This window comes from Bidens hawaiensis, unplaced genomic scaffold, assembly GCF_021521415.1.
Source record: "Bidens hawaiensis isolate Kalapana, Puna unplaced genomic scaffold, B.hawaiensis_p1.1 tig00000369_1, whole genome shotgun sequence".
In the NCBI taxonomy this organism is placed as follows: Eukaryota; Viridiplantae; Streptophyta; class Magnoliopsida; order Asterales; family Asteraceae; genus Bidens; species Bidens hawaiensis.
Genome location: NW_027491028.1, coordinates 1,299,907 through 1,326,215, shown reverse-complemented (window position 1 = coordinate 1,326,215; position 26,309 = coordinate 1,299,907). Strand labels below are relative to the sequence as shown.

At 33.2% G+C, this 26,309-nt stretch overlaps 1 protein-coding gene across 1 annotated transcript; it reads right to left on the bottom strand.

The window, feature by feature from the left end:
- Nucleotides 1-7,142: 7,142 nt before the first annotated feature.
- On the bottom strand, nucleotides 7,143-24,499 carry LOC143622710 (uncharacterized). The gene is made up of 3 exons (XM_077093778.1): nucleotides 23,590-24,499; nucleotides 8,478-8,674; nucleotides 7,143-7,169 (listed from the first exon to the last, which is right to left on the bottom strand). The coding sequence occupies exons 1-3, from the start codon at nucleotides 24,497-24,499 to the stop codon at nucleotides 7,143-7,145; spliced, it is 1,134 nt and encodes a 377-aa protein (XP_076949893.1).
- Nucleotides 24,500-26,309: the final 1,810 nt, after the last annotated feature.

Genomic DNA, 26,309 nt, shown 5'->3' with positions numbered 1-26,309 from the left:
CAATCTATGTGAAAAGCTCAAAGAAGAGAGGATGTGGCACGGCTGAAATGGAACCAAAAGGTATTGAAAACTTTAAGGGTACAATAAATTACATTTATTTTTTGGTATTTATAGTTTAGGTAAATCATAGTTTAACTTTGTTTTTTTGTATTAAATCAGAAACTGCGAAAAAACGGTTTAGGAACACAATTAGAAATCCGATCTTTATAGAGTCAACCGAAAAGAAGAAGACTCAAAAGAAAACAATAAATGAACAAAAAGAAACAGTTACGAATAATTAAAACAGTAACATGTATAAGATTAAAAATAATATTCATGCTGAAAAGCTATTGGGGTGATTGTTAATAAATACAGATTCAGAAGAAAGCGAAGACGATTTGGGCAATGCTAAGTTGAGAAACAAAGGAGCTTTAAAAAGAAAGGGAAACGAAAAGAGGAAAACAAGAACACATAAGTATTCAGGTATTCAAAAATTGTGCATCGTTATAGACATTTAAAATTTAAAGAATATAAATTTATTATTGCATGAACAGATAGATGGGAGTGAGTACGAAGAAGATAGTACACCAAAAAAATGGAAGGTGCAGAAACAAATGGAACGGGAACAAGATTAAGAATCAGGTATGAGTTATATATTATGAGTAAGGAATCCCTTATGAGTAAACCTTTATATTATGTGATATGTGAAGTAAATAAAATATGGAGTATTTTTACCAGGAAGTGAAGAACGGGGATCCGAAGAAATGAATCAACCAAGAAGCAATACTAAGCGAGGGGGGAAACTGAAGTCGAAGAAATATAGGCTTTCAGGTAAAAATAAAAGATCTGTTGTAGTATAAAATGTTTTGGATAATTACATTGTAAATTGATGAGGGTGTAAATTAAGTTGTTTTGATAGCCTTTGTTTAACATATGTTTTGAATATGATAAAATAACATATGTTATTAATGAAGTAAAACATACGTTTTGAATATGATAGCCTTTGTTTAACAAAGGATAGCAGTTAGAAAACAAAAGGTTTTGGGGTTAGAAAACAAAAAGAATTATAAAAAAGGTTACAACAGATAATCAGAAAAAGACATATAAAGATCTGTTGTAGTTGAATTAAATCCCATTAAATTTTGTTTGAATACATTTGATACTAATTTGTTGCTAATTTAAACAACAGATTCAGACAGCCAGGAGATTGACATAAAGAGGGAACGCAAGGTGGTAAAAAAAAAGAGAATAGGTAACTTGTAGCATGTGAAGTTGAACATAGATTTTGTAAGCATGTGTCAGAATTTAAAAATAAATTAATGAACTTGTTAATACTAACAGGGTATGAGACAATAGATTCTCAAGGGGAATACTCAGACGGGGAGGAAACAAGTATATATTGTAAGATATCGAACAAAAAAAAGTTTGCGAAGTGTAGACCATGTTTGTTAAAAATAACTAAATTTAATTACAAAATAGGTGAGAAGATCCAATGGTCAAAGCAAAAGTTTTTGGGGAAACTAAAAAGAGAGGGTAAAAAAGATAGGGCATATACGACGGACGATGAGAAGAAGGTGGCACGGTATAAGAACAAGGTCATCACCGTCTCAATTATGCATGTGCATAAAGGAGTTAAGAAAGAATCAAAGGAAAGGAGTAAAGAAAATGGGTTTTGGAGGATGATACACTTTAACATTGACGGGATACCGGCCAAGTTAGCACATTTCGTTGTGGACAGGTTCGATCCAGAAAAAATGACCATTGGGGTTGAGTAAGGGAGTATTAAAGTAACCAAAAAGGCAATAAGGAGATTATTTGGAATACCATGTGAGGGTGAGAAATTTGAGAATCTCAAGTATCATGAAGAATATACCAACTGTGTGGCGGAATGGAGAGAGAGAGAGAGATATCGTGGACTACATTTCGCGCCAACAGAAATTCTGGAAAAAATAAGGGAAGCCGAGGACAAAGATACATTCATGTTCCGTCTTAACTTTTAATGTTGTTCTTGTGCATCATGGGGGATTGCAAAACCCAAGGAAGATGTAGAGAGGAAATATTAAACTACATAGGTAGCAAAACAGATTTCAAGAAAATTGATTGGGGTTCTTACATTATTGAATGCTTGAAAACATGTAAGCTTGGATGGGAAAGATGTAATGTCAGCAAGTACTTCTACGGCCCAATGACAGTTTTAACGGTAATTTGTTAGTTAATTTAATAATGTTTGAAAGTAGAAACACATTAACTGGTAGGAAACTATTAACTTGTTAGTTTTGTTTTTACAGATTTTATATGTTGAAAGCATGGACTTCAAAGAAGTTTGTTCAGATGAGAATACGAACCCAATCAAGTTTTGGAGTAAGGAGTTGCTTATATCAAGAGATAGAAAAGAAAGGTTAGCAGGAGAATTCGGAGTTTGGGAGAAAAAGAAAATAAGAAATTGGATCAAGGAGGAGAAAGGTGACGACGAAGAAGTTTTTCAGGTGAGAAGATACAAATTTATAACATATGTTATTTATTAAATAAAAAGTATGTTAATTTGTATTATGTTTTCCTTTTAACAAAGGCTAAGTTAAATGAAGCAAAAGAATATCTTGAAGAGTTTGAGAGTGCAAAGAAACAAATGGATAAAATGTTAAGAAAGCTAGAAAAAATGAACATAGAGTCGGAGGAATTTGAAAAACTTTGTAGCCGTTACAGAAGTTCATTAACGGTAAAGGTAGTTGATGGAACAAATGGTGACGAAGATGATACTGGTAAGTTAATTAATAATATTCTGGATGACCTAAACTGTGAAGGTAAGATATTACAAAAATAATTTATTCGCTTACAAATCAATATTAATATTGTTTTTTAAAACATTTGAATTAAAAAGAGTATTATGAGGAAACAGATGTCCAAGAAGAGGGAAATCTAGGAGACGCAACAAAAGCAAGCTTAGACAACGACCAAGACGAGGATAATGTCAGCGGCGGAGGTTTGTGAAAACAAAAAAAATAAACACATTGAAAAAAATAGGTTAGCATATAACATAAGTCACCTGATATATAAAGTCTCTGTCAAATCAATTTATTGCAGAAGAAAAAAAGGGTGAAGATAAGGAAACTGTAGAGGATGAGATGGGAGAGGATATGCAAAGCAAAGGGAAGATTGACGATGTGGTAGAATTGGAAGATACAAAGTGCAAAAATGATGTACAGGTTGATGAAGAAGACAAAGAAATTGGTTTGAGTGAAGATGAAAACAACGAAGATGTTAATAGCTTTGAGAAATCGGAAGATGAAAGTAAGTAGTCATTTGTGTTAAAGAGAAAAAATGTAACTTCACAACACATATATGAAAGTATGTATGAAAAAATTGTGACAGGTGGAAAAAATGATGTGGACAACATGGAAGTCGAAGATTTGGATGTCAATGAATATGAAAAAAACAAGAGATGAGAGTACTAGGGATGATGATCTTAGGTTGCTGGAAGATGAAACCGAAGACCGACAACGGGGTAACGAAGGAAGAACAAAAAGGGAAGCCGCCCGTAAACCAAAGACAGTAGGTAAGCCTATAATATACATAGTTGTTGATTACATTTACAGTTTCAACTTATATGTATTTGAATGTTGCAGAGAATGAAGATTTTGGAACCAATGCACCGTCTTTCAATCTAGGGGTTTCACAGATTGGTAATAAATTAGAATTATTTGTTACTTAGTGATTTTGTAAAAAGTGTAAATCAAAACGATATTACAAACATATTTTATGTCTTCCTTATGTGTTGCAGCAACACCAAAAAAAACTGATGATCCGGAAAATTATTCGGCTCAAACAGAAAAAAGAGGATGACAAGACACGTATTGAAAAATATATTGTAGTAATGTATAATTGTAAACTGTGATAGTAACTATTTGTTTCAAATGTCGTAGACACACAAAAAAAGACAAAGAAAATTGTGGATGTACAAACACCGTCGCCGAATAAAGTAACAGAGGAACAAAAAAAAGGTATTAAAAACAAAGTCCATATGTTTCAAATGTCATTTTACTGTCAACTGGAAAATGAAAACATATTAAACAACCTAATTTGGGTGTTATATATGTGTGTAGCCACACCAACAAAGACAGATGTTGACGTAGGAAGCTCATCGCGTCAACCGGTCAAAGATGAACAAAGGAGAGGTATTAAGAAAGCAGTTATAAAAAAACTTTAGAAAAGTCATTTTCATATGTTATTTTTTAAGGAAAACATACGTTATATATTGTTGACAAAGTGTGCTATATGTAGTTGAGCCAATGAAAAGGGGAATAGATTAGAGCGAAGTTATTTCTGAAATGGAGAAAAAGAAGACGAAATTGAAGGCAGGGGTAGTTAGAGGGAAAGCTGAAAAAATGACAACAATGAGTGGGGCGTTGGATATTAAAAGGACGACAACGAATTTGGAAAATATAAAATGGGACTACGTGATGGTTGAGGACGGAAACAGTGAAGAAACAAATCGGTAAGCTACTACAAAATAATGATTGGGTTATTGTGGTGTCCGTTTTACTAACTCCAATGTTAATGAATTATAGAAAATGGGTTTTTTAATTGTGTTCTTTTTAAGTTGTAAAAACAAAAGTACTGAAAAAAGGTATTAACATGTAGTAAAATAATATTCTCAACGAGTCAAGGATTGAAAGCGGATGTGGAGGTGATTAGGAGTTTGAGCTACGAGGAGAGGATAGACAAGAACGTGGTGAACTTGTGGTTGGCAGTATTGAATGAGAACATAACTTTGGATACACAAAAAACACCGAGAAGATACTTCCTAAGCGCATAGGTGATGGTAAGTGCGTAATTGTTTAAAGGTATTTATTCATGTTGGTTAATAAATTATAAATCTAAACAATACCTAATGATATGAAAACAGGGTGAGGGTTTGATAGGGGCAGAGAAAGGGGACAAGATTGTGAGAGACGCAAAGTTCGCCCAGAACGTGTACATGTCAATGAGGTCAGATTTGAGTATATGTAGTTTCAAAAACATAGACTTGGTCTTTTTCCCAGTAATGGAACACGATGAGTATTTTGTGGTGGTTTTCAAACTTAAGAAGCTGTCAATTTTCACAATTGACCATTTTCCAAATATGCTTCCGTTGGTAACAATACGGGACAATGACGTGTTCGAATTTAAAGACACCGCGTACAAACTGGTAAGAATCTACTTAATTAGACAATAAATATGATAATTAGTTTAGTAAAATGAAACAAAAAATTACAAATATGTTAATTAGTTTATTAACGGATTTCTGGAAGGACATGTTTGTGAGATATTTGGAGTCATGGAATCATCCAAAGAGTGAGGAGATAAAGGGGAGTAAGATTGAAAGAATTCAAGTAAAGTGGGCAATCACAAACCACACGACAGAAGGTGGAGTGGTGTTGATGAGGCATATGGAGACTTTCATGGGGGAGGGTGAAAACTTTGAAGCTGGGTTTGCTAGACAAGGCATGAAGAAAAAAAGTCAGCTTAAAGGTTTAAGGAAAAAAATATTATCAAAAATTCTTTTTGTTTGACTTAAACACTATGAAGAAAGAAGTTCTTATGGAGGCAGGAGCTAAGTGAAAAGATCCCATGACTTCAGTATGCTTTTGATTAAACTTGTACATTTTGTTTTGTAAAACTTTAATTACGTATGGGGTAGGGTACTGTGGTCTCTGAACATGATTTAAGTGGGGTAAGTGGTTGGGGCAAAGAAGTTACGGATGCGACTTCTGTTTTTGTGGTGTATTTTGTGTGTTAGGATATGACGTGGACCCTTATATTTTTATCTGATAGTTTAATATGTAAATTATGGACAAAATGTGTCTTTGGAAAAAGATATTAGGTGGCTCCCTGTAGGGAATTCCAATGAAGATATTATTTAAAGTAGCGTACAGTACAAAAGTACAAAACTAGAAAAGATAATATTTAAAGTAACGTACAATACAAAAGTGACACTGAAGTTGGTTTAACACGTGGAACTTGAAACAAAACAGTCAAACAAAATATGTGGCGGGGGGGGGGGGGGGGACTAAGACTTGCTTTAGTTGAACACGTGATGATTAGCCAAAACGTATGGTAGGTTGACCAAACGATTTAGGTTACACAAATTTTTTTTGTTAAAATTATAGTATGTTTATTTATCAAAAAGAAATGAAGTCGTATGTTATGCCAAAAAGAGTTGTCACGAAAATGATAACCGAAAGCCTTTATTATACAATATGTGAAGCCTATTCATATAATATATGGGAAACCCATTGTATTGTGTGATATAATGTCAACATATGTTTTAAGATATAATAAAACATATGTTATCCAACGTAACATATGTTTTACAGTGTATCATAACATATGTTATCATGTTATCTTTCTATCGAACGTGTGTAGCTCGAGTTGACAAAGGAAAAAAATTCATCTAAAAGTGATTCGACATCCAACGGAAGTTGTAGTAAGTTGTTAAGTTAAAGGTTTTTTTACATGGGATGCCTTTTTACAGTAAGTAAAATTAAAGTGTATCTTCATTAAAATTTAAATAAATATTAATGTATACTAAAAGCGGACAACTTGCATTTCAAAAATAAATATCTAAAAAATATAATTCAAGAATAACCTACAAAAAACAAAGGAAAAGAAGTTTTAGTATTACTTATATTGTACTATCTTGTACTTTTGGAAGTTAGATAATATTATTTTCAATTTGGTATTCCTTGTAGGGTCACATTTACCTCATTAATATACAAAAGTATTAAGTAAAGATAAGACATATCAAGTAAAGATAACCTACTAGGGTCCCTAACCTACTAAACTATTATAAGACAACAAGATAACAGTACGCAAGTACGATGCACGTTCGCCAGGAAACTTTACTTTAACATAACAACATGAATTAACGATGCGATAGACTAGTCATTCTAGTAAAATGACTCTTTTGATAAAGTAAACTATATAAGTACCCCCAACCAAGGGAACTAAAACTAAACTAAAAATAAGAGAAACAAAAACAACAAAAATAAGGTTAAAACAACAATAAGAATGTCCCTTTTCCGTATTTCACGTCGCAACACTTTGACATCATATTCAAGCTTGTTTTTTGATTTCAACAACCCAGGGATGATTTGCTTTGAACGGTCACATATTAGCTGTTCTAGCTAAACAAAATAACCACACTTGTTCTCCTGCAGTTTAAAAAAACAAAAAAAAAAAATACAAAATAGAGTGTGTTTTACATAATTATGTAGACAAAAAAACATAATATACCAAATGAGGACATGAATAAAAACAACGACCAGGATTCAAATCGGTCCAAGATGTGCATAAGGTGGCAACCTTATGGCAGTAGCAAACATACATATTGGTGAGTCTGATTTTGGGAATGTGCTTTTTGATGGCAGCTGAGTGTAATGGGTTTTTTGTAATGTGCTTTTTGGATGGGTATTTAACAATAACTCAAACTCAGTGGGAGGAGAATAAAAATGTTAAATTAATACAAGAAAATAAATGCAAGATAATATGGTAGGAGGGAAAAGTAGATAGGTCAATTAATTTATTTACATGATGGGGCCTTGACACATTTCCCAATAGTAAACTAAAGAAAGAACCGTAAGTTAATTCACGTGAAGTACTACCATTAAAAACAAGATACAGTCTTAACATAGGGGATTGAACAAAGGTACAACAACATAGTACACATACATTGGGAAACTAATTAAGGACAACCTAATAGATTTAAAAAAAATTAAAATTACCAAACACATAGTACATAAAGTTAGATAATTTCGACCCCATTTCGACAATCTAAAACTAAGGGTGTCACAAACTAGCGAACAAAACAGAAACGTTTGCAACAGTGACAGAAGTCAAAAGACGGAGTCGGGTATGGAAACAGAGTGGTGATGTTAGGGAGGGGATTGTCAAAATCATAGTAAAACATCCATTCGTCATCTTGATGTGGACCGCAACGACTTGAATTTCTTATGCAACTTGGCTCAACTTTGGGCCTCTCAACCTTCGAGGTTTTGTACTCAAATTCTTCAACTTTAGGTTCAACAAAATTTGAGTAAATTTGGGAAGAAGGTAGGTTCTCTCTTTTGACCACAGGTTTAAAATACATTCTGGAAGACGACTCTATTTTAATCTTAGAAAGAGGAACTAATCTACGTTGAAGTGTTGACATGATAAAAATTGGAAAAAGGGATGTTGTAGAAAACAAGAGTTCTAGTATCTCCTTCTCCTTTATATAATGAAAAGATGAAGGAGGTTAGATGAGGATGTGATGGGGTTAATAAATATGGTGTAAATGTAAGTCCAAAGATCAAATGGTTGTTTAGTCCCAAAGGGTAGAGAAATAAATTTAGTAACAAAGAAAAAGTAACAAAAAATTAAGTTGAGAATAACAAACAAAATAAAATAAAATAACCATTAAACAAACTTGCAATGTCATACATGATAATAGATAGTAACTTGCAATGTCATCTCCGACTCACCCGACACTCGACGAACCTTGCCACATCCTTTTGTCCGAACAACATCTGGATTCTCAATAAAACATCACCTTCGTTGACCTTGCCAACAATTTCTTCAAAAACAGATTCGTTGTCATCTATGACATCGGCATTTTTAAAACTTTTTTCAAAGAACACAGATTTTAATTCTTTTATCTTCATAGCAAAAGAGTTGAGACCTTCATTTATAAAAAATGGATTATAGTATTAAAAAATAGACTTAAAAGATTAATATGAGTTAATGAATTCTACCTTGACTGGTGGGACTAATTAAGTGGTTCAGGAAAGTATTTGGAGTAGACTTATCAAAAGGAATGCTAAAAATTTGTCTGCTTGGAGTAGTTAATGTGATATCGTCACTGTAACCGGCTGGAAAATCCATCACAATAAAGGATAAGTGGGTGAAGGAAGGTGGATAACATTAATGGTGAGTGGGTGAGTCTTCAAATTATGTTTATAAAAGAAGAAGTAAATATAATATGGGGGGGTATGAAATTACATTCTAGTGAACTACGAAAAGACAACAAAGGACAAGAAAATATAAAAAAAGATCTTCCAAAAACAATAAAATATATTATAATAAATGAGGTACAAATAACTAATAGATGTCATCTACAAATAAGTAGGACTTCACTCAAAGTGTTTGTACAAATAATTAAGAGGTGTCATCTACCAAACTCACATCAACATCCCATTCACATTTCAAGTAATACATTTTACTCTACCACAAACAAAAAAATATATACAAAAATGTATCCCAACCCAAGTACACCTCCAGAGGATGTTATTGAAAACAAAAGGTGTTTTGCACTAAATCATGAAAACAATGTGGATGACCCAGCTAACCAGCCAGTAGAAACTGAAATTGTCCAATTCGAACCGAATGGTGGGATTAACAATCATCCACAAGTACACTGGAACCCACATGAAGATGACCACCCTCCACCTCCACCTCAACATCACACAACAAGTACCTGATTGGGCAGAAGGGTACGAAACAGACCCCGGGGCGGAATACAAACCACCAATACACTCTCCTCCACCTACAAAACAGAACCAGATGGTTACGACTCTGAACCCGACCCCTTTTACTATGTTAGTGATTCGGACTAGTCATGGGACTATTACAATTGGGGGAGAAAATAAGTTGTTTAATGTTTAATTATGTTGTAAGATTAGTGTAGGTTGAATGTTTAATTTACTTGTTTAATTATGTAGAAGAAGGAAGGGAGAAAGAATAGCTTAATGTTTAATTAAGAAAATAAATATGGTTGTTAAGTCCAATGGTCAAACGTGGTTAAGTACATATGCTACTATAACATATGTTAACATATAATGAAAATATGTTAACTTTCAACAATAACATACGTTAACATACAACAAACATATGCTGCCGTTAAAAAAACATATGTTAACAAACAATGAATATACAATTAACATACAATTTCAAGTCCATTTCTTTCAACAACAAAAAAACACTAAAAAAGAACGTATGACAAACATAAAGGGGAATATAGTAACATAAAATAAAAACAACAAAACATATAGATTACATTACTAAAAAAAAGAGTTCAACATTACAACTACAAATACCAAAATAGAAAATTAAAGTAAAAGAAACAACAAAAGAAAGTAAAAAGTAAAAAAATTAGGGTGATACATCAGGACTGTAATCACCCCATTGGTTATAACGAACAGGACTTAGTCGAGCCCATTGCCACAACAAGCATTCCTCGCCCATCAAACTTAGATATGGGTGGTCACCGTCACACAACACGCAAAAACCAAAATCTTTACCAACATGGATATGGGTGGTAACCGTCACACAACACACAACACACTTGGATTTGGGAGGAACATCATTTTCTATTGTTAAGTCTTCAGTGCCCGAAGGAGAAACAGTTTTAACCTCAGATGTAAGGGGACGGCTGAGATAAGACACATGAGAAGCAGCCGAATAATGGGATGGCTGAGATGTATGACTAACATGTTGAACAACTTGAACAACTGGAACAACATCAACAGAAAAAGAAAGATCAAGTCTAGAATTAACAGGTTCAACAACTGGAATAACATCGACAGACACGGAAAGATCAAGGCTTTTAGATTGACTATCACAATAAACGAATGGTGTTACTTGATGGTGTTTCTTTGACGGAGAAAACCCAAAAAAATCTAAAACTCGCTTAACTTTGGAAGACATAATTGAATAAATGTACACTTGGGAAAAGAAAAGGAGAGAAGATTAGAAGATTGAAGTTAACGAGAGAAGATTTGAAAAAATAAAGTAATGATTTGACATGATGGAAATTATATTATAAGAAAAACCGGCAATAGGGATTGAAAAATGTGAAAAGACTAAACTACCCTTCGGGTTAAACAACTAGTAAATATTAAGGTGAACACGTGGCAACACCACAACAACATACTTGAGTTTCCAGGGTTTTCTCAACTAGAGAAGGTTTCTGGTATATACTTTCCCTATATATATATATATATACTTATATAACTTGTTTATACATACTAACCATGTTTAACTTCTGCTCATTTAGTTTTTTTGTCATATTTACAAGTTCCATGGTTATGGGTTTGAAGAGTCTATGCCTCGACTTAACCGTAAATAGCTCCAAACCGTAAACCGAACTTTGTTTACTAGTTTTTTTAAATAATTGTTTAAACATGTTTTATGTAGATTTAAACTTCTAAAATCATTATTATACAACTTCGTAGATATTTGGGCATGTGGAAACCATCTATGAACTTATTGTGAGATGGAAACCGAACCAAACCAAACTTTCGTTTAAAGACTTTATTGTTAACTTTTGCTTATAAAACTTAAGTTTCTTCACTTATAAATTATTATACAAGTTCCTTGATATCTGGGAATGTGGAAATCATCTTTGAACTTATTGTGAGATGGAAACCGAACTAAACCGATTTTCACTCGCTTAAGACACACAAGTATGTTTTTAGCTATCAAGACTTGTACAAATCTTTAAAAATACTTTATATAATGATTTTAATAATTTTCTTAAGTACTTGGAAACGTTGGATCCAACTTGATCTCATAACAAAGTTAGGACCGACAAAACCAAACACTCGCTTAACGTGCGATGTTAGTTCTAAAACAATAGAACTACATACTTGGTTAAGTCTTATTAAGTTTTATTGGGTTATCTCATAACATTCATAATCTTGGAAAGTTGACTTTGGGCTTGACCAATTATCCCAAAACACTTGTTAAAACCTGTTTTAGTATCTACATTATAAAGGGACTTGCATTCTAGCATTTTTACCCGCCTTATTACTTAGCATAGGTTGAGTAAATATTAAGGCTAGATACTTTAACTCGGTTTCGAGTAAACTTATATTTTTAAAGACTAGTATTACAATTTATTAATATTTACACTTTTAAACCTTAAACTTTAAATTGTTTGCATTTACTTTCATTTATTTTATATAAAGGTTTCTTAGACAACCTTGCATATACAAGACTTCTTTCACCTAAACTTTGCTCGTTAAACCTCATCCTTCCGGTTACTCGTTATTTTGCCGATCAAGTTTATAACTTGAACGTGAGTACTTTCATACCCCGTTTTTCACCTTTTGTTTTGGGAGTGACATTTGATACTTATTCAAACTAAATGCTTTATACTTGAGTCTTAAACCACAAACGTTATTGTATACTTTATTTAAATAATTGCTCGATTTGGTGTTCTATGATTATATGTTTATGTGTTCATCGCTTTTGGTTGGTGGAACTATAAAATCCTAGACTATTTGGCATCCCCTTATAGCAAGGTGTCGTTAACGTAATGCAATTAACGATAAATATAAAATCCTAGACTATTTGGCATCCCCTTATAGCTAGGTGTCGCTAACGTAATTCTATTTGCGATTTTATCTTTTTATCCAAGTTATTGCTTTTATTTATTGTTTCGTATACGAGATTTGTGGCTTTTCCTTACTATATGCTATATGCTCAAACTTATGAATTGCTCACCAACATTTGTGTTGATAAACTTTATTTTATGAAATGTTACAGGTTTGACTTTGGTTGACTCAAGAACTTGACGAAAAATGTTATCAAGAATATTAGGATATTAGCAAAACGAACTATATATATATATGTTTACTTGTATTCAATTTGTTGTGTATGAACAAGTTATGTGATTGTTTACTGATTTATGAAATAAATGAGTTGATTAAATATTGTCACTTTAATAGTGTCTTGTGTTTTGGGCAATCCGTTGCACCCCGGCATGTTCCGTCGCCTTTGGTCGGGGTGTGACAGATTGGTATCAGAGCCACAAGACTATAAGATAGGTGGTTAGACGTAACGACCTAGTATAGTTTTGGCTTTAGGGTCCTTATACATGTTACCTATACGTGTTTACCCTACTTGATTGTTTATTACACTTATTTATTTATAAATACTTATTTATTTCATCAAATCGTAAATATACACAAACACTCGAAACATTCTAAGGTATCCTTACCTTACTTTGGTTTAAATTTTATATATACACATACATTCACTTCCATAATAATCTAAGGTACCCTTACCTTACCGCAAAAACATTAGTTTTTGTTGTGTATTATGGATCATGATCTTAACTTGGATCCCGTTGTTTCAAATCTCCTTAAAGATTGTCTCATATGAGATGACCACTTTAAGTTGTCAAATGCGAGCGTTCCGGTCGCCAACCTAATTTTCGGTGTTGAAACAATAGAACCACGGTGGTTCGTGGACTAGTGTTTTGACATGACGTTGTATTCCAATTTATTATTTTTGTTACAATCGTTATTTGAGTCGAAAACATGAAAAATACGCGGTGGTACGTGCACATATTTAGACTCCAACAAGGTATTTTTGTAAAAAGAGGTTTTTAGTGTCGGGATATCAAGTCATGGTGGTTCATGCACGATTTTTCCGCCTTTAAATCTTAAGACATTATTTACAAATTTCAAAGATTTAAACAATTTTTCCTTTTTTACTTTGTCATATAAATTCTCGTCACAAAATTCACATTTATATAATTCTATTTGATCGTTATGATTCATTCTAATATGTTTTGATTTCACGTGATAAAGTTTGTATACAAATTTTCTCATTTTGATTTCACACCGCGATTTTGTTACAAAAATTCATTTATTACGATCTCTTTAATGTAAGTTAAAAAAATAGTAATAATAATGTATATATTTTGAACTATTTAAAGTGATTTTTAATATGCCATCTTTGTTCATTAAGACTATAAACCCAATTTTTATCATATGTATTCATCATATTAAAAAAAGTTTAGTGATAAATTTTACCTTAAATTTTCAAGTAAATTCTCATTATATAGATTTTAAAATTGTCTTTAAAGTTTTCATACAAAATTTCATAAAATTTTATTTTTATAACAATTCCGTTTATTTTGAAACTATCATCTCACAAAATCGATTATTTAAATTCTCATGACGTTTTAATTACACTATATTATATAATACACATGGTAGAATTTTCATTACCTCGTATCTATTTTCATAACAATTTCCATTATGCAATTTATGGTTCATTATAACTTTTCACAAATAAAATCTACATCATACGATTTTCCTCGTTTTAAAATTCCTTATGGTAGTTTCGCCTTAATTTTTCAAGAAATTCACAAACTTATAGCTTGTAATTTTCTTGAAATTCTCATGCAAAACTTCATAGAAATTCTATTTTAAAGAAAAAAAATCGTTTAGTTCGATTTCTCGAATCACAATGCAGGTTATTTTAACTTACAATGATATTTTTCGTTACACGATATTAACTAACGAACTTGGTAAAAATTTTCATTACAAACCTTTGTATACCTAAACGACATTCATCATTCACATTGATACCTCATAACAAATTTTGACATTCAATCAACTTATTTTAACTTCCTCATAAGCAAGAAATTTTAATTTGATTCTTATAAAATTTATTTTGCTTCCTCATAACTATCAACTTTTATTTTTACAATAAATCTTAAAATGCAAACTTTATTATCTTAGTTTTCCGTGATATTTCTAACTACTTAATTTTAAGCATTTCAATAACTATTTATGTTACGCGGGTTGGTTTATTTCAAAAATTTACCCATAAATTATTTTACAACTTAAACCGACCCGACGTAATTGTAACAACTTTCATTTTAGTGGAAAGTTGTTAGAAAAAAAATTGTTGTGATTTACAAGCTTGAATCCAATATTTTATTTACAATATATATATATATATATATATATATATATATATATATATATATAATTTTAATTATCAAAAGATTTATGAAGGTTTCAAACACTAATTATAAATTATGATATTTCCAAATTAATATTATTATTGGTTAAAAATTTTCCGAGACGCAACCACGAGCTTTCAAACACCAGTATCCCATCTCGGACTACCACCTTAACTTAAACCACCCTTCCACTTCAAAAGTTTTCCCACACCATCAAATCCTTCCCCAAGGGGAACAAGACCTAACACACCAACGTCATACCCTCACCCACTCGAACCCCATGCTAATCCAAGATGTGCAAAATCGACCCGACAACAAGCCCTAAATACCGACACCTTTACCTACCAACTCACCATGCTAATACTTCAAAGACACCTACAAACCCATCCACAAATGCCTTGAACATATACGAACCAAAGTTTACCCAGCTATGACTCATTCCCTCGACCTATGAAATGCCAAATCGCAAGCCATGTCGCCACACCGTTCCCATCCAACCCTAGAGCTTGAAACCAAAATAGTAACCCAAACACTCCTTGCAAAATACATGTATAAGCCAAATCACAACCCAAAAACCAGTCAAGGTCGAATTTTCCAACCCATCAACTTAACCCGAGCTCAAATAAGCAAAGCCTAACCTAAATAGCCTAACCTAAATAGCCCAACCAAAATAGCCCAACCACTACTCACACAAATCATCTAAGCCTAACCCACTCAAACGACCTAAACACAACAAACCTCATCAATCCAACTCAAGAAAACCCAACTACGCAGGACAACCAAAACACACTCACTCTTCACCAAATTTCCAGACCATTCACCATTCGAAACCTAAAACCCCTCCCTACGCACGTGAGTTTCATTTTTCCTTAATTATATATATATATATATATATATATATATATACAACTAGTATATTCATAACAACCTCATGTGTTCAAATAATAACTTATAGATTATAAAATCTTTCAAGATTAACGATTTACATATTATGTCCAAATCTTATAAATTATCTTTGAAATAAAAATCTAAGATTGTCATGACAACAAAATTCTATTATGAGGATTTGTTTTCAAAGAGATTATTAAACGATTATTTTCGTGTTTTCAAGGTTTTAAATATTGTCACATAAGGTGATAAATCTCTTAATAACTTTATAAATACGAGGTTTCATTTTGATTGTTGAGTGCGAGATTTATTCAATAAAAAACTACAACTTTCATCATCTTGTATAAACTCAATGATCATGGCTTTACAAATCCTTTGGGACATACTCATAAATGCTTCATGCATTAAATGTCGTTGCATAAACTTTGTTCAATAACGGTTTAAGCGGATTTATACCCCTTATTATCACAAGCATCATTTCACTCATGATTTATTATAATCACAACAACTTTACGTATGTAAAATTTCTTTAACAATTTAACTTACAAAATTTTCATTTGATAGCAATTTTAAATGTCTCTCTAACTACGCGTAACCGCGACTCTTTGTTATTACATATATTCTTGGAAACAATAAAACGGCTTCAAAACCTCAAGTTCGCCAAAAAATTTTCGTTTATCTTTTAAACGATATTTTCATGACTATGTTATTCATAAAGTCTTTAAACGAAAGTTCGGTTTGGTTCGGTTTCCATCTCACAATAAGTACATAGATGGTTTCCACATGCTCAAATATCTAAGAACTTGTATAATAATGATTTTAGAAGTTTAAATCTACATAAAACATGTTTAAACAATTATTTAACAAAACTAGTAAACAAACTTCGGTTTACGGTTCGAAGCTATTTACGGTTAAACCGAGGCATAGACTCTTCAAACTCATAACCATGGAACTTGTAAATATGACAAACAAATTAAATGAGCAGAAGTTAAACATGGTTAGTATGTATAAACAAGTTATATAAGTATACACACACACACACACACACACACATATATATATATATATATATATATATATATCAAGGACATGAAGTCCTCCATGAAGCCTTTTCTTACAAGGTCCGAAACCTCACCGACCGGAATCGGAGAAGTAACTACCAAAGGTAACAAGTGGTATTATATTTTGTATATGTTGCAACAACAAGCTTTAAGTAACAAGAATTAGTTATAAACAATGTTAGCATTAATGTGGAAGATGAACTAAGAACTTGAAGAATGGATACTTGAATCTTTAGTTTGAGAGTTTTTGGGAGAAGGAGAAGCAACCAAAAGAAGATGGAATGGTCTTGTTTATATAGGGAAAGAGTAAGGGTTTGGGTATAATGATTCTTTCAAGTATTTACATGCAAATGGGTTGGTTAATTTGGTCAAACAAGGCATAAAACAACAAAAACGAGTTGGGAACATCTGCAGGCCTAAGGCCGCCACGCGCGACCCCCGGCCCCTTGGTAGCCGCGCAACGCGGCGCCCTCTAGGGATGGGGTTGGTCCAGCTCATCTAGCGTGGTTCGTTTTGCGTCCCGGAAGTTCGTTTTCGATGTAATTTGATCGTTTTAAACGCGTTTTCGAATCCGTAAAGGGGTTTTTCAAATTGAACATGTTGGAATGATTTAGTAACATAAATTCCAATATTTTATATATTTGAAATGTTCGGGATATAAATCGGGTCGGTTTACGTGATAAACGAATACACAAACGAATACAAATAGAACCTGAAAACGACGAATGTCATAGTATCCCCAACTTTTTAGAAATTTCATCCCGAAATTAAAAATAAACTGAAAGAAAAGGTAATTACTAACGAATGTCGCTTTTGGTAAAACAATTGCAAGAAAAAAGTTTTTTAGCAAAGAATAACGACAAATCCTTGCATGATTCGAAAAACGCTACAAATGAGAAACATAATAAAGGCACTTATATATAGGATGTATCGGCGGAGTATCCACCATGCCTTTATAATGATTCTCATTTCCATCCTTTTTCCGCTATCACTCTCGGGTCTGAGTTATCGCACACAACCGCACTTACTATGGTTTCCATACGGGGATTTTGACAATTAAGTGTGCACCCGTAATTATTTCAATCGTCGTATGGCCCACATGGTTAGTTCCATTGTGTGGTTTAAGAGACATATTCATTTTGAAATATTAAACTTTAGAAACGTACATAAGGCTTGTTAAATTTTACAAACATTGATCAAACAGAACCAACGGTTGGAAGTTTTAGGGTTGACTTTTTAAATAAGTAGAAAAATGCAATAAATAATTGAAACAATTAAATCTTAAAATATAAACTAAGGTGAAATTAACAATTTAGTTTAAATAAGTAGAGACGATCGAATAACTAAAATCCAAGGTAGACAATTACGAAACGAGATTTGAAGTCAAATGTCATCAATGTGAAAAGAATAAACAAATCATTAAAATCCATGGTTGCACGTTGGGACACTAAAATTTAGTATAATATCCTATGAGTGAAAAATGAGAAACAAAATCCAATAAGTGAATACATAATGTTGGGATAAACAACGATACAATTAACAATAACAGCTTACGATGAGTTTCATACGTGAACAAACTTGAGGTTATAAGCAATTGAGAATACGATTGTGTGAAATGTTAATAATATGAGAAATGAGGTGAGTTTCTTGGGGTGACGCATACATGTATCAAACTTAAATAAAATGTGATTAACTTGACAAAACGATCGATGAAATGTGATAAAACATGAATACGGCCACTATTGTGAAACTATATATATACTCTTCATTATAGTAACGGTTCTAATAGCACCAAAACTTGCGGACAACCACACATAGGCGGCTTAATAGATTAAATGAAATGATGTAGAATAATACATAGAATCGTGTTTCGCTTTGAAATGCATAAATGCTCAAATATGTTAACTTTTGCTTGTAAAACTGAAGTTTCTTCACTTATAAATTATAATACAAGTTCTTTGATATTTGGGCATGTGGAAACCATCTATGAACTTATTGTGAGATGGAAACCGAAACAAACCAAACTAAACTGATTTGCACTCGCTTAAGACACACAAGTGTTTTTTTAGCTATCAAGACTCGTACAAATCTTTAAAAATACTTTATAAACTAATTTTAATAATTTTCTTAAGTACTTGGAAACGTTGGATCCAACTTGATCTCATAACAAAGTTTGGACCGACAAAACCAAACACCCGCTTAACGCGCGCTGTTAGTTCTAAAACAATAGAACTACATACTTGGTTAAGTCTTATTAAGTTTTATTGAGTTATCTCATAACATTCATAATCTTGGAAAGTTGACTTTGGGTTTGACCAATTATCAAGACCCGAACCAACAACCCGAAACACTCGTTAAAACCCGTTTTAGTATCTACATTATAAAGGGACTTGCATTCTAGCATTTTTACCCGTCTTATTACTTAACATAGGTTGAGTAAATATTAAGGCTAGATACTTTAACCCGGTTTCAAGCAAACTTATATTTTAAAGACTAGTATTACAATTTATTAATATTTACACTTTTAAACCTTAAACTTTTAATTGTTTGCATTTATTTTCATTTATTTTATATAAAGGTTTCTTAGACAACCTTGCATATACAAGATTTCCTTTCACCTAAACTTTGCCCGTTAAACCTCATCTTTCCGGTTACTTGTTATTTTATCGATCAAGTTTATAACTTGAATGTGAGTACTTTCATACCCCATTTTCCACCTTTTGTTTTGGGGGTAACATTTCATACTTATTCAAACTAAATGCTTTATACTTGAGTCTTAAACCACAAACGTTATTGTATACTTTACCTAAATAATTGCTCGATTTGGTGTTCTATGATTATATGTGTTTATCGCTCTTGGTTGGTGGAACTATAAAATCCTAGACTATTTGGCATACCTTATAGCAAGGTGTTGTTAATGTAATGCAATTAATGATAACTATAAAATCCTAGACTATTTGGCGTCCCCTTATAGGTAGTGTCGCTAACGTAAATCTATTAGCGATTTTTTATATTTTTATCCAAGTTATTGCTTTTATTTATTGTTTCGTATACGAGATTTGTGTCTTTTCCTTACTATATACTATATGCTCAAACATATGAATTTCTCACTAATCTTTGTGTTGATAAACTTTATTTTATGAAATGTTACAGGTTTGACTTTGGTTGACTCGAGAACTTGACGGAAAACGTTATCAAGACTATTAGGATATTAGCAAAACGAAATATATATATATATATATATATATATATGTATATATATTTGTTTACTTGTATTCAATTTGTTTTGTATGAACAAGTTATGTGATTGTTTATTGATTTATGAAATAAATGAGTTGATTAAATATTGTCACTTTAATAGTGTCTTGTGTTTTGGACAATCCGTTGCACCCTGGCATGTTCCACCACCTTTGATCGGGGTGTGACACTCATGTTACCATCCAAAGGATCAACAGTTTCAGGGGAAATGAGGCCCATGAACAACTGATATCCAACAACCAGTATTTTGGTTGCACAGATGGTGAAGCGTTCTATGTGACCATATGTTGTATTGACCTTGAATCAACATGGGTGGTTTCAAGGTAAAATCGGTGTTATGAGGATCTTGTACAAATAACATAATTCTCAACTAAGCTGGTTTTTCACTACCAACAGAGTATTCAACAGAGTTTTGTTAAAAACAAGATTCCACAACTTGAATTATCTCCTAGATCTTTATCTAAGCTAATGAACACAATCACAACTAGTGAAACAGTAAGCAACTGATCTACTTCTTAGTATGAATTAGTATCACTTTAATTGAATTCATATTTGAACTATAATTCAATTAGTATTTGACACAACAATTAAAGCAGTGAAAATCGTAAAGCTAAATAAGAGCTTTTATTTGGAAGAACAACTTTGTACGAATCATAATAGAAAGACTAAAATTTATTGTCCCCCCTTAACCTCAGCTCATCATTCAATCACTGATATTCTGGTACAAGAGTGATGTTCGTTCAGTTTGTATATATTTTACTTAGGTAAATATCTAGTTTTAATCGTTTATTGTGTGAACTTCGGTACTTCATATGCTTTTGTTGCATCTAAGGTCACAGATTATTAAAGTAGTTTGGACCTATATAAGCACACGGTGAAGACTTATCAAGACCACCACGCGAAACGAGACAAGAAAATGGAGTTGCTGGTGAAGAGTCCCATCCCGATGCGCGATGAGAGTGAAGAGAGTCCATCACGTATCGCGATGGACTTCTTTTTAGGGATCATCGACTTTTGGTTGATTGCGATACGCGTTGGACCTGAGAAGACCTCATTGCGTACCACAATGGGTGCCAAAGACGAGAAACTAATGCTTTGATATTATAACATGTTTTGACGACCCTATTACGTTCTATCACTTTCTAGAGCAGTTTCTAGGGTAGAAAAGACCCAAAGAGCTTTTCCATCATTTTGATTCATCTCGAGATCATACATATGTTTCATATCATCCTAATCAAATGTTTGGTGATGTCGATACGTGGTTAGTCATCTAGAATCATACCTGGGATGTAGAGTTTGTAACTTTTCAGTTTTCCCATGTGTTTAAGAACGAACTAATTGTATTTATCTTTGATTAATCTATAAGTATTGATGTTTGGTATTGCTGTGTATTCAGTCAGTTTAGGTTTATGTCGATTAGAACGATTTGTTTGCCAGTTTCTATGATAATTGCTTATAGGGTTATTTGACTAGTTGAATATGATGAAGCATACAGTTGCCCTTAGTTGGGTCACACTGGTAGGGATTGTTTGATAACAAGTGTCGTGTGTTAGCGATTCTTGATGCCTAAAGTTTACCTAGTTAGTTGGTCTTTATTGATCATTGATGTTTTATCTGTTATGTTAACATGAGATTACTATCTATTTGCTTACTTGAAACTCGGGTGTGATTTGTCTTTATTAATTGTTTGAAAGTTGTTTAATTCTTGTGTGGTATTAAAACTAAACTTGTTTGCTTGTGTGATCAGCACTATTAATTGTCACTTCATAATCTTAGAAATTTGTTGCATGTTACACTGACCACATACTCCTTGTGGCTCGACACCCTACTTACCCTAGCTTGCTTAGGTGATTAGAACTTGATTTTAATTGTTTTTGACTAGACAGCAACGATCTAGCATCAAATAGTACACTGATCAGGTGAATGTTGTGATGTGTGAAAAGTGCTAATAAAGAAGAGACTCACTTCTTCATTATATACATGTGTGAAACATGTAATGAGCTAAATGTAAAAGTGACATCTAATAAGAACAATTACAAAATTCTGATGAACAAAATTTAAACAATTGTCTGTTAAAAGAATCCTATGCTAACTACTGATCTTTGCTGAAACAATTGTTAGTCTTCAGTTGTTTAGTTGTTTGGATCTTCAGTAGTTTGCTTAATTAGTTGTCGGGTATTCAGTTATTTCATATCACCAGTTTGTAGTGTCAAATGTTTGGAGCAGCAGTTTGTCAAAACTTCATAATAGAGTACAACTGATGTTTGTATCATTAGTTTTTTGGTTTTGGGACATCAGTTCTTTGCTAGGTTCAACAAATCCAAAAAAATATATTCGCAACATTAACACAAAAAATGTAAAACATCCACCATAATAAGGGCGATAAAAACTAGTTGTTATTAATGAATGAGGGTCTATATGATACTTTAATATTTTGTAAGGACATATATAATACTTTAAGTATTTTGTAAGGACATATATAATAACTTTTTGTTTTGCTTAGGTACATATGATAGTTCTAATATTTTTAAGGGTATATATGAAATTAACGGTTGGGTTAATCGGACCCATTCCGATATCAACAAATTTTCCTTTAATCATCTTAAAGATCACCGGTTTACTTTATTCGGTCTCATTTGGCTTCTCCTAATTCTATCCAACACGTTCATCAAACATGACATCCCGACTCACCACAATCTTATGCGTTGTAGTGTTACATAACTGATAAGCCTTATAACCCGGCTCGGTTCCAAGATGAAAAAGAGGTCTCGAACGATCATCCAACTTCTTCACGTTTACCCTTAGACCTTTGCGTATGCTTTACATTGAAACACCCATATATGTTCAAGACCCGTTTCTTATTCTTAAACTTATCATATGGTGTTAATTTCTTTAAAGCCTTTTTTGGTATCTGGTTAATTATATAGCTTGAATGACATACTGCTTCACCCGTATGTAATTCGGTGCACCCATCGCTTTGAGTATTCTTCTTGTCATCTCCATTAGGGTTCGATTTCTGCATTCGATGAATTTGTTTTGTTGAGGTGTATTGGGAGCTGTCAACTGTGGAGCAAACCTGCTTTACTTATCATAAATATACACCGATTACCTCTAATAGTAGACTTTGTGATAGACCCTCACAAGTCTCTATGAAATAATTCCAAAACATGTGAGGCTCGATAAGATGTGCTCGACGGAAAACACAATCGGGTTTGTTTCCGTAAACACGATTCACATGACTCGTTCTCGTGTACGATAACCGATAACACTTATGCCATCGTCTTCATTGAGTATAAGTTGATGTGCCCTAACCGGGCGTGCCAACGTCATGCATCATCACCCAATGTTTCTTGAAGACAAGCTAGTTGCTCGACTTTTAGTCGGATCTTATAAAGTCAGTTATGTGATCGAGCAACCCGCATTAATAAAACTCCGCTACTATCAAACATAGTCAAGTACTCGCCCTTCATCCTAACATCGCACTCGAGTTCCGTTTCTTGTCCAAGGCTAACGATATTATTCTTGAGCTCGAGTATATAATAAACTTGGGTCAATAACCTATGACTACCCGTCTTACGCTGAAAAAAATCGATCCCTTGCCTCGAATATCAACACATGACCCATTACCAAATTTGACCTTCCCAGTAATCCGCTTGTTTAATTCTGAGAACAATGACTGACTACGCGTCATGTAATTACCAGCACCATTATATAAGTACCACATATCGGTCTCCGCCGGTTTGGTTTCGAACCTCTTAGGTATTAGACTGTCTTCGTTAAGAAAGACTACCCCGTGCATATAGAAAGACTTATCGGCCAATTTGGTTTCAGATATGTGAGCTTCATGTTTCTTACCACGTATATCGGGACATGCCAATGCAAAGTGACCCAACTGATCACATCGATAGAAAACAACCTTGGATTGATACTTCTTGACCTTTTCCTTGCCCTCAGTTTGATTAGACTGCTCACTAGTCGATTGCGTTCGATCTTGACCTTTATCTCGGCCTCGACTGCGACCTCGGTTCTTGCGTCCATGTGATCGACTCCCTTCGTGTCCATTGTGACCATTAAAATAAAAACAAGAGTAAAGTAAATTAGTTTGATTACCCGAACCTAAATGAATATGTTCATTCTCTATTCGCTCCTCGTAAGCTTTTAACAGCCCGACAACGTCATCATACATTGAGATTTTTAAATCTAAGATCTGCTCAAGGGATGCTACCATCTGAATATACTTCACCCTTAGAACACTGTTGGGAAGTTTCTTTACTAACTTTGGCTCCTTGATAACCTGACCCAAAGCCGCGGATTTCAAAGCTAATCCAGACAACTTACCGAAATATTCATCAATCATTTCCGAGTCTTTCATCAACAACCGATCGAACTTCAGCTCCAGCATTTGCAATCTCGCATCTCTAACCCTTTCAGCCCCGACATGGCGAGTCTTTATGGTATCCCACATCTTCTTGGCGGTTTTTTGGTCACTAACTTGCATGATCAACGACTCGCGCACATATTGATCCAACAAACCCATCGCGAGATCCTTATTATCGGTTTTATTCGAATGCGGATCTATGGAATCCCATACATTGTGAATACGAAGAACGATCTTCAACGTAGAGACTAAACACTATAGTTTGTGGGTGAAAGAATCATACACTAAATGGATGACGACCAAGATTTTTTACCCTTAGGTGGCGGAACATTATCTCCAATTGATTTCCTTCTTCGTAAATAAATTAACTGCGTGCTCTGATTTTTGTAAAACCCTGCTTCAATCAAACCTCCTGTTCGATTGATTTCTTGTTCAACAATCTTGATGACGGCTCGAACCTTGGCGGCCAAACTACCTTAGATCGACCCTAATCGATTGGATCGATGGTGGCGACGGTGACTCCTTGTTCAGCGGAGACAACTGATCACGACGACGGCGGAGATATGATATGTAGTTTTGTTAGGTTCTCTAAGGAGGATATGATGCCAATTCAAGGATTGAATCGATATCAAGAACACAAACAAAATAACAAACACACAATCTAAAGTAAAACTCTTTTTTATTATATTAGGGAAATATAACTCAAAAGCTTTAATGCAGTAACTCTCATAGATTAAACCCCACATGGCTATAAACTAAATATAAATAAACCCAAACTTAAGAAGCAAGAAAACTGATTTGCCTATTATCACATAACTGGCTACCACCCCTTCATATATAATTGGACTGACCCTCACTAGGCTCGGTCAAGAATTACTTCGGGCCTTCATATTATATGAAGTGTTTAAATTATTTTCTAAAAAAAAAAAGAAAAGAACTAAAATGCATGAAATAACTTGTATTCACTCATTATTTTAAAGAGTCTTTATTATTGATTTTCTTATGATAAGAATGAAAAAGATTGAAAGAACTTGTATTTTCCAACACTCATAATATATTATATATATAGAAAAGGGTTCAAATAAAAATAAGGAATTTTCTAAGAATTGTATGAATCAATAAATTTTAACATTTGGCATTACAAATTATGGTAAAAAAAACAATCATAGAAAACTATGTCGGTTATAATGATGAAAGAGTAATTCTAGGAAACTATGTCGGTTATTGGTAATTTTAAATCTCAACAATTGATTAACATGACCCAATGGCTATGAATTATTCCTATTCTTCCTAGAAAACTACTTATTTTTAGGATAACCCCTATTATACACACATACACATTCACACACTCACTCACTCACACACACACACACCTATAGTTCGATTTCTAGAAAATCAAGGATCACACCAAGAATGATTCCTCTTATTCAACCTCCATCGATAATTAGGATAGTGATTAGATTCCCACAGGGCCGTCTCCGAGAATTTGTAAGCCTAGGCCGAGCCGAAATAGAAAGGCCCGCAAACTCTAATGAGTAACGAAATAATATAAGCAAAAAAATTTTTAGGCCTTATGTAAATGGTTTTTTGTTTGGTTTAAACAATTAAATTCTTAAATGGGTTTAGTTGGTTATAATTTAGGTAGTGTAAAAACTTTTTGTATAAAAATAAGCTTAAAAATGTCTCAAGTGAGACTAAAACCCACAACCTTTTGAATGAAAGTCAAACTCATTTGCCACTAGACCAAGCTAGTTATTGTAAAATTAGAGTAAAACATTAAATATACATATTTCTTTATCATATATATATATATATATATATATATATATATATATAAATTTGTGCCCCTGAAACTTAAGTGCCCCGGCTGGTGCCCACATTGCCCTATGCCCGAGCCGGCCCTGAATTCCCATATGTTGGTGGTCGAAAAGGTTATCGTGGTTCTTCCTTGAATGACATGGTGGATCGT

Bases quoted from the DNA above. Each gene is read 5' to 3' on its own strand.
- LOC143622710 (XM_077093778.1), bottom strand. From the start codon at position 24,499: ATGGGTTTGTTGGATCAATATGTGCGCGAGTCGTTGATCATGCAAGTT. The intron at 8,675-23,589 runs GTAATGGGTCAT...TTATAAATGAAG, and splicing joins TACTGGGAAGGTCAAATTTG to GTCTCAACTCTTTTGCTATG. The intron at 7,170-8,477 runs GTGAGTCGGAGA...TTTAAACTGCAG, and splicing joins CAAGGTTCGTCGAGTGTCGG to GAGAACAAGTGTGGTTATTT.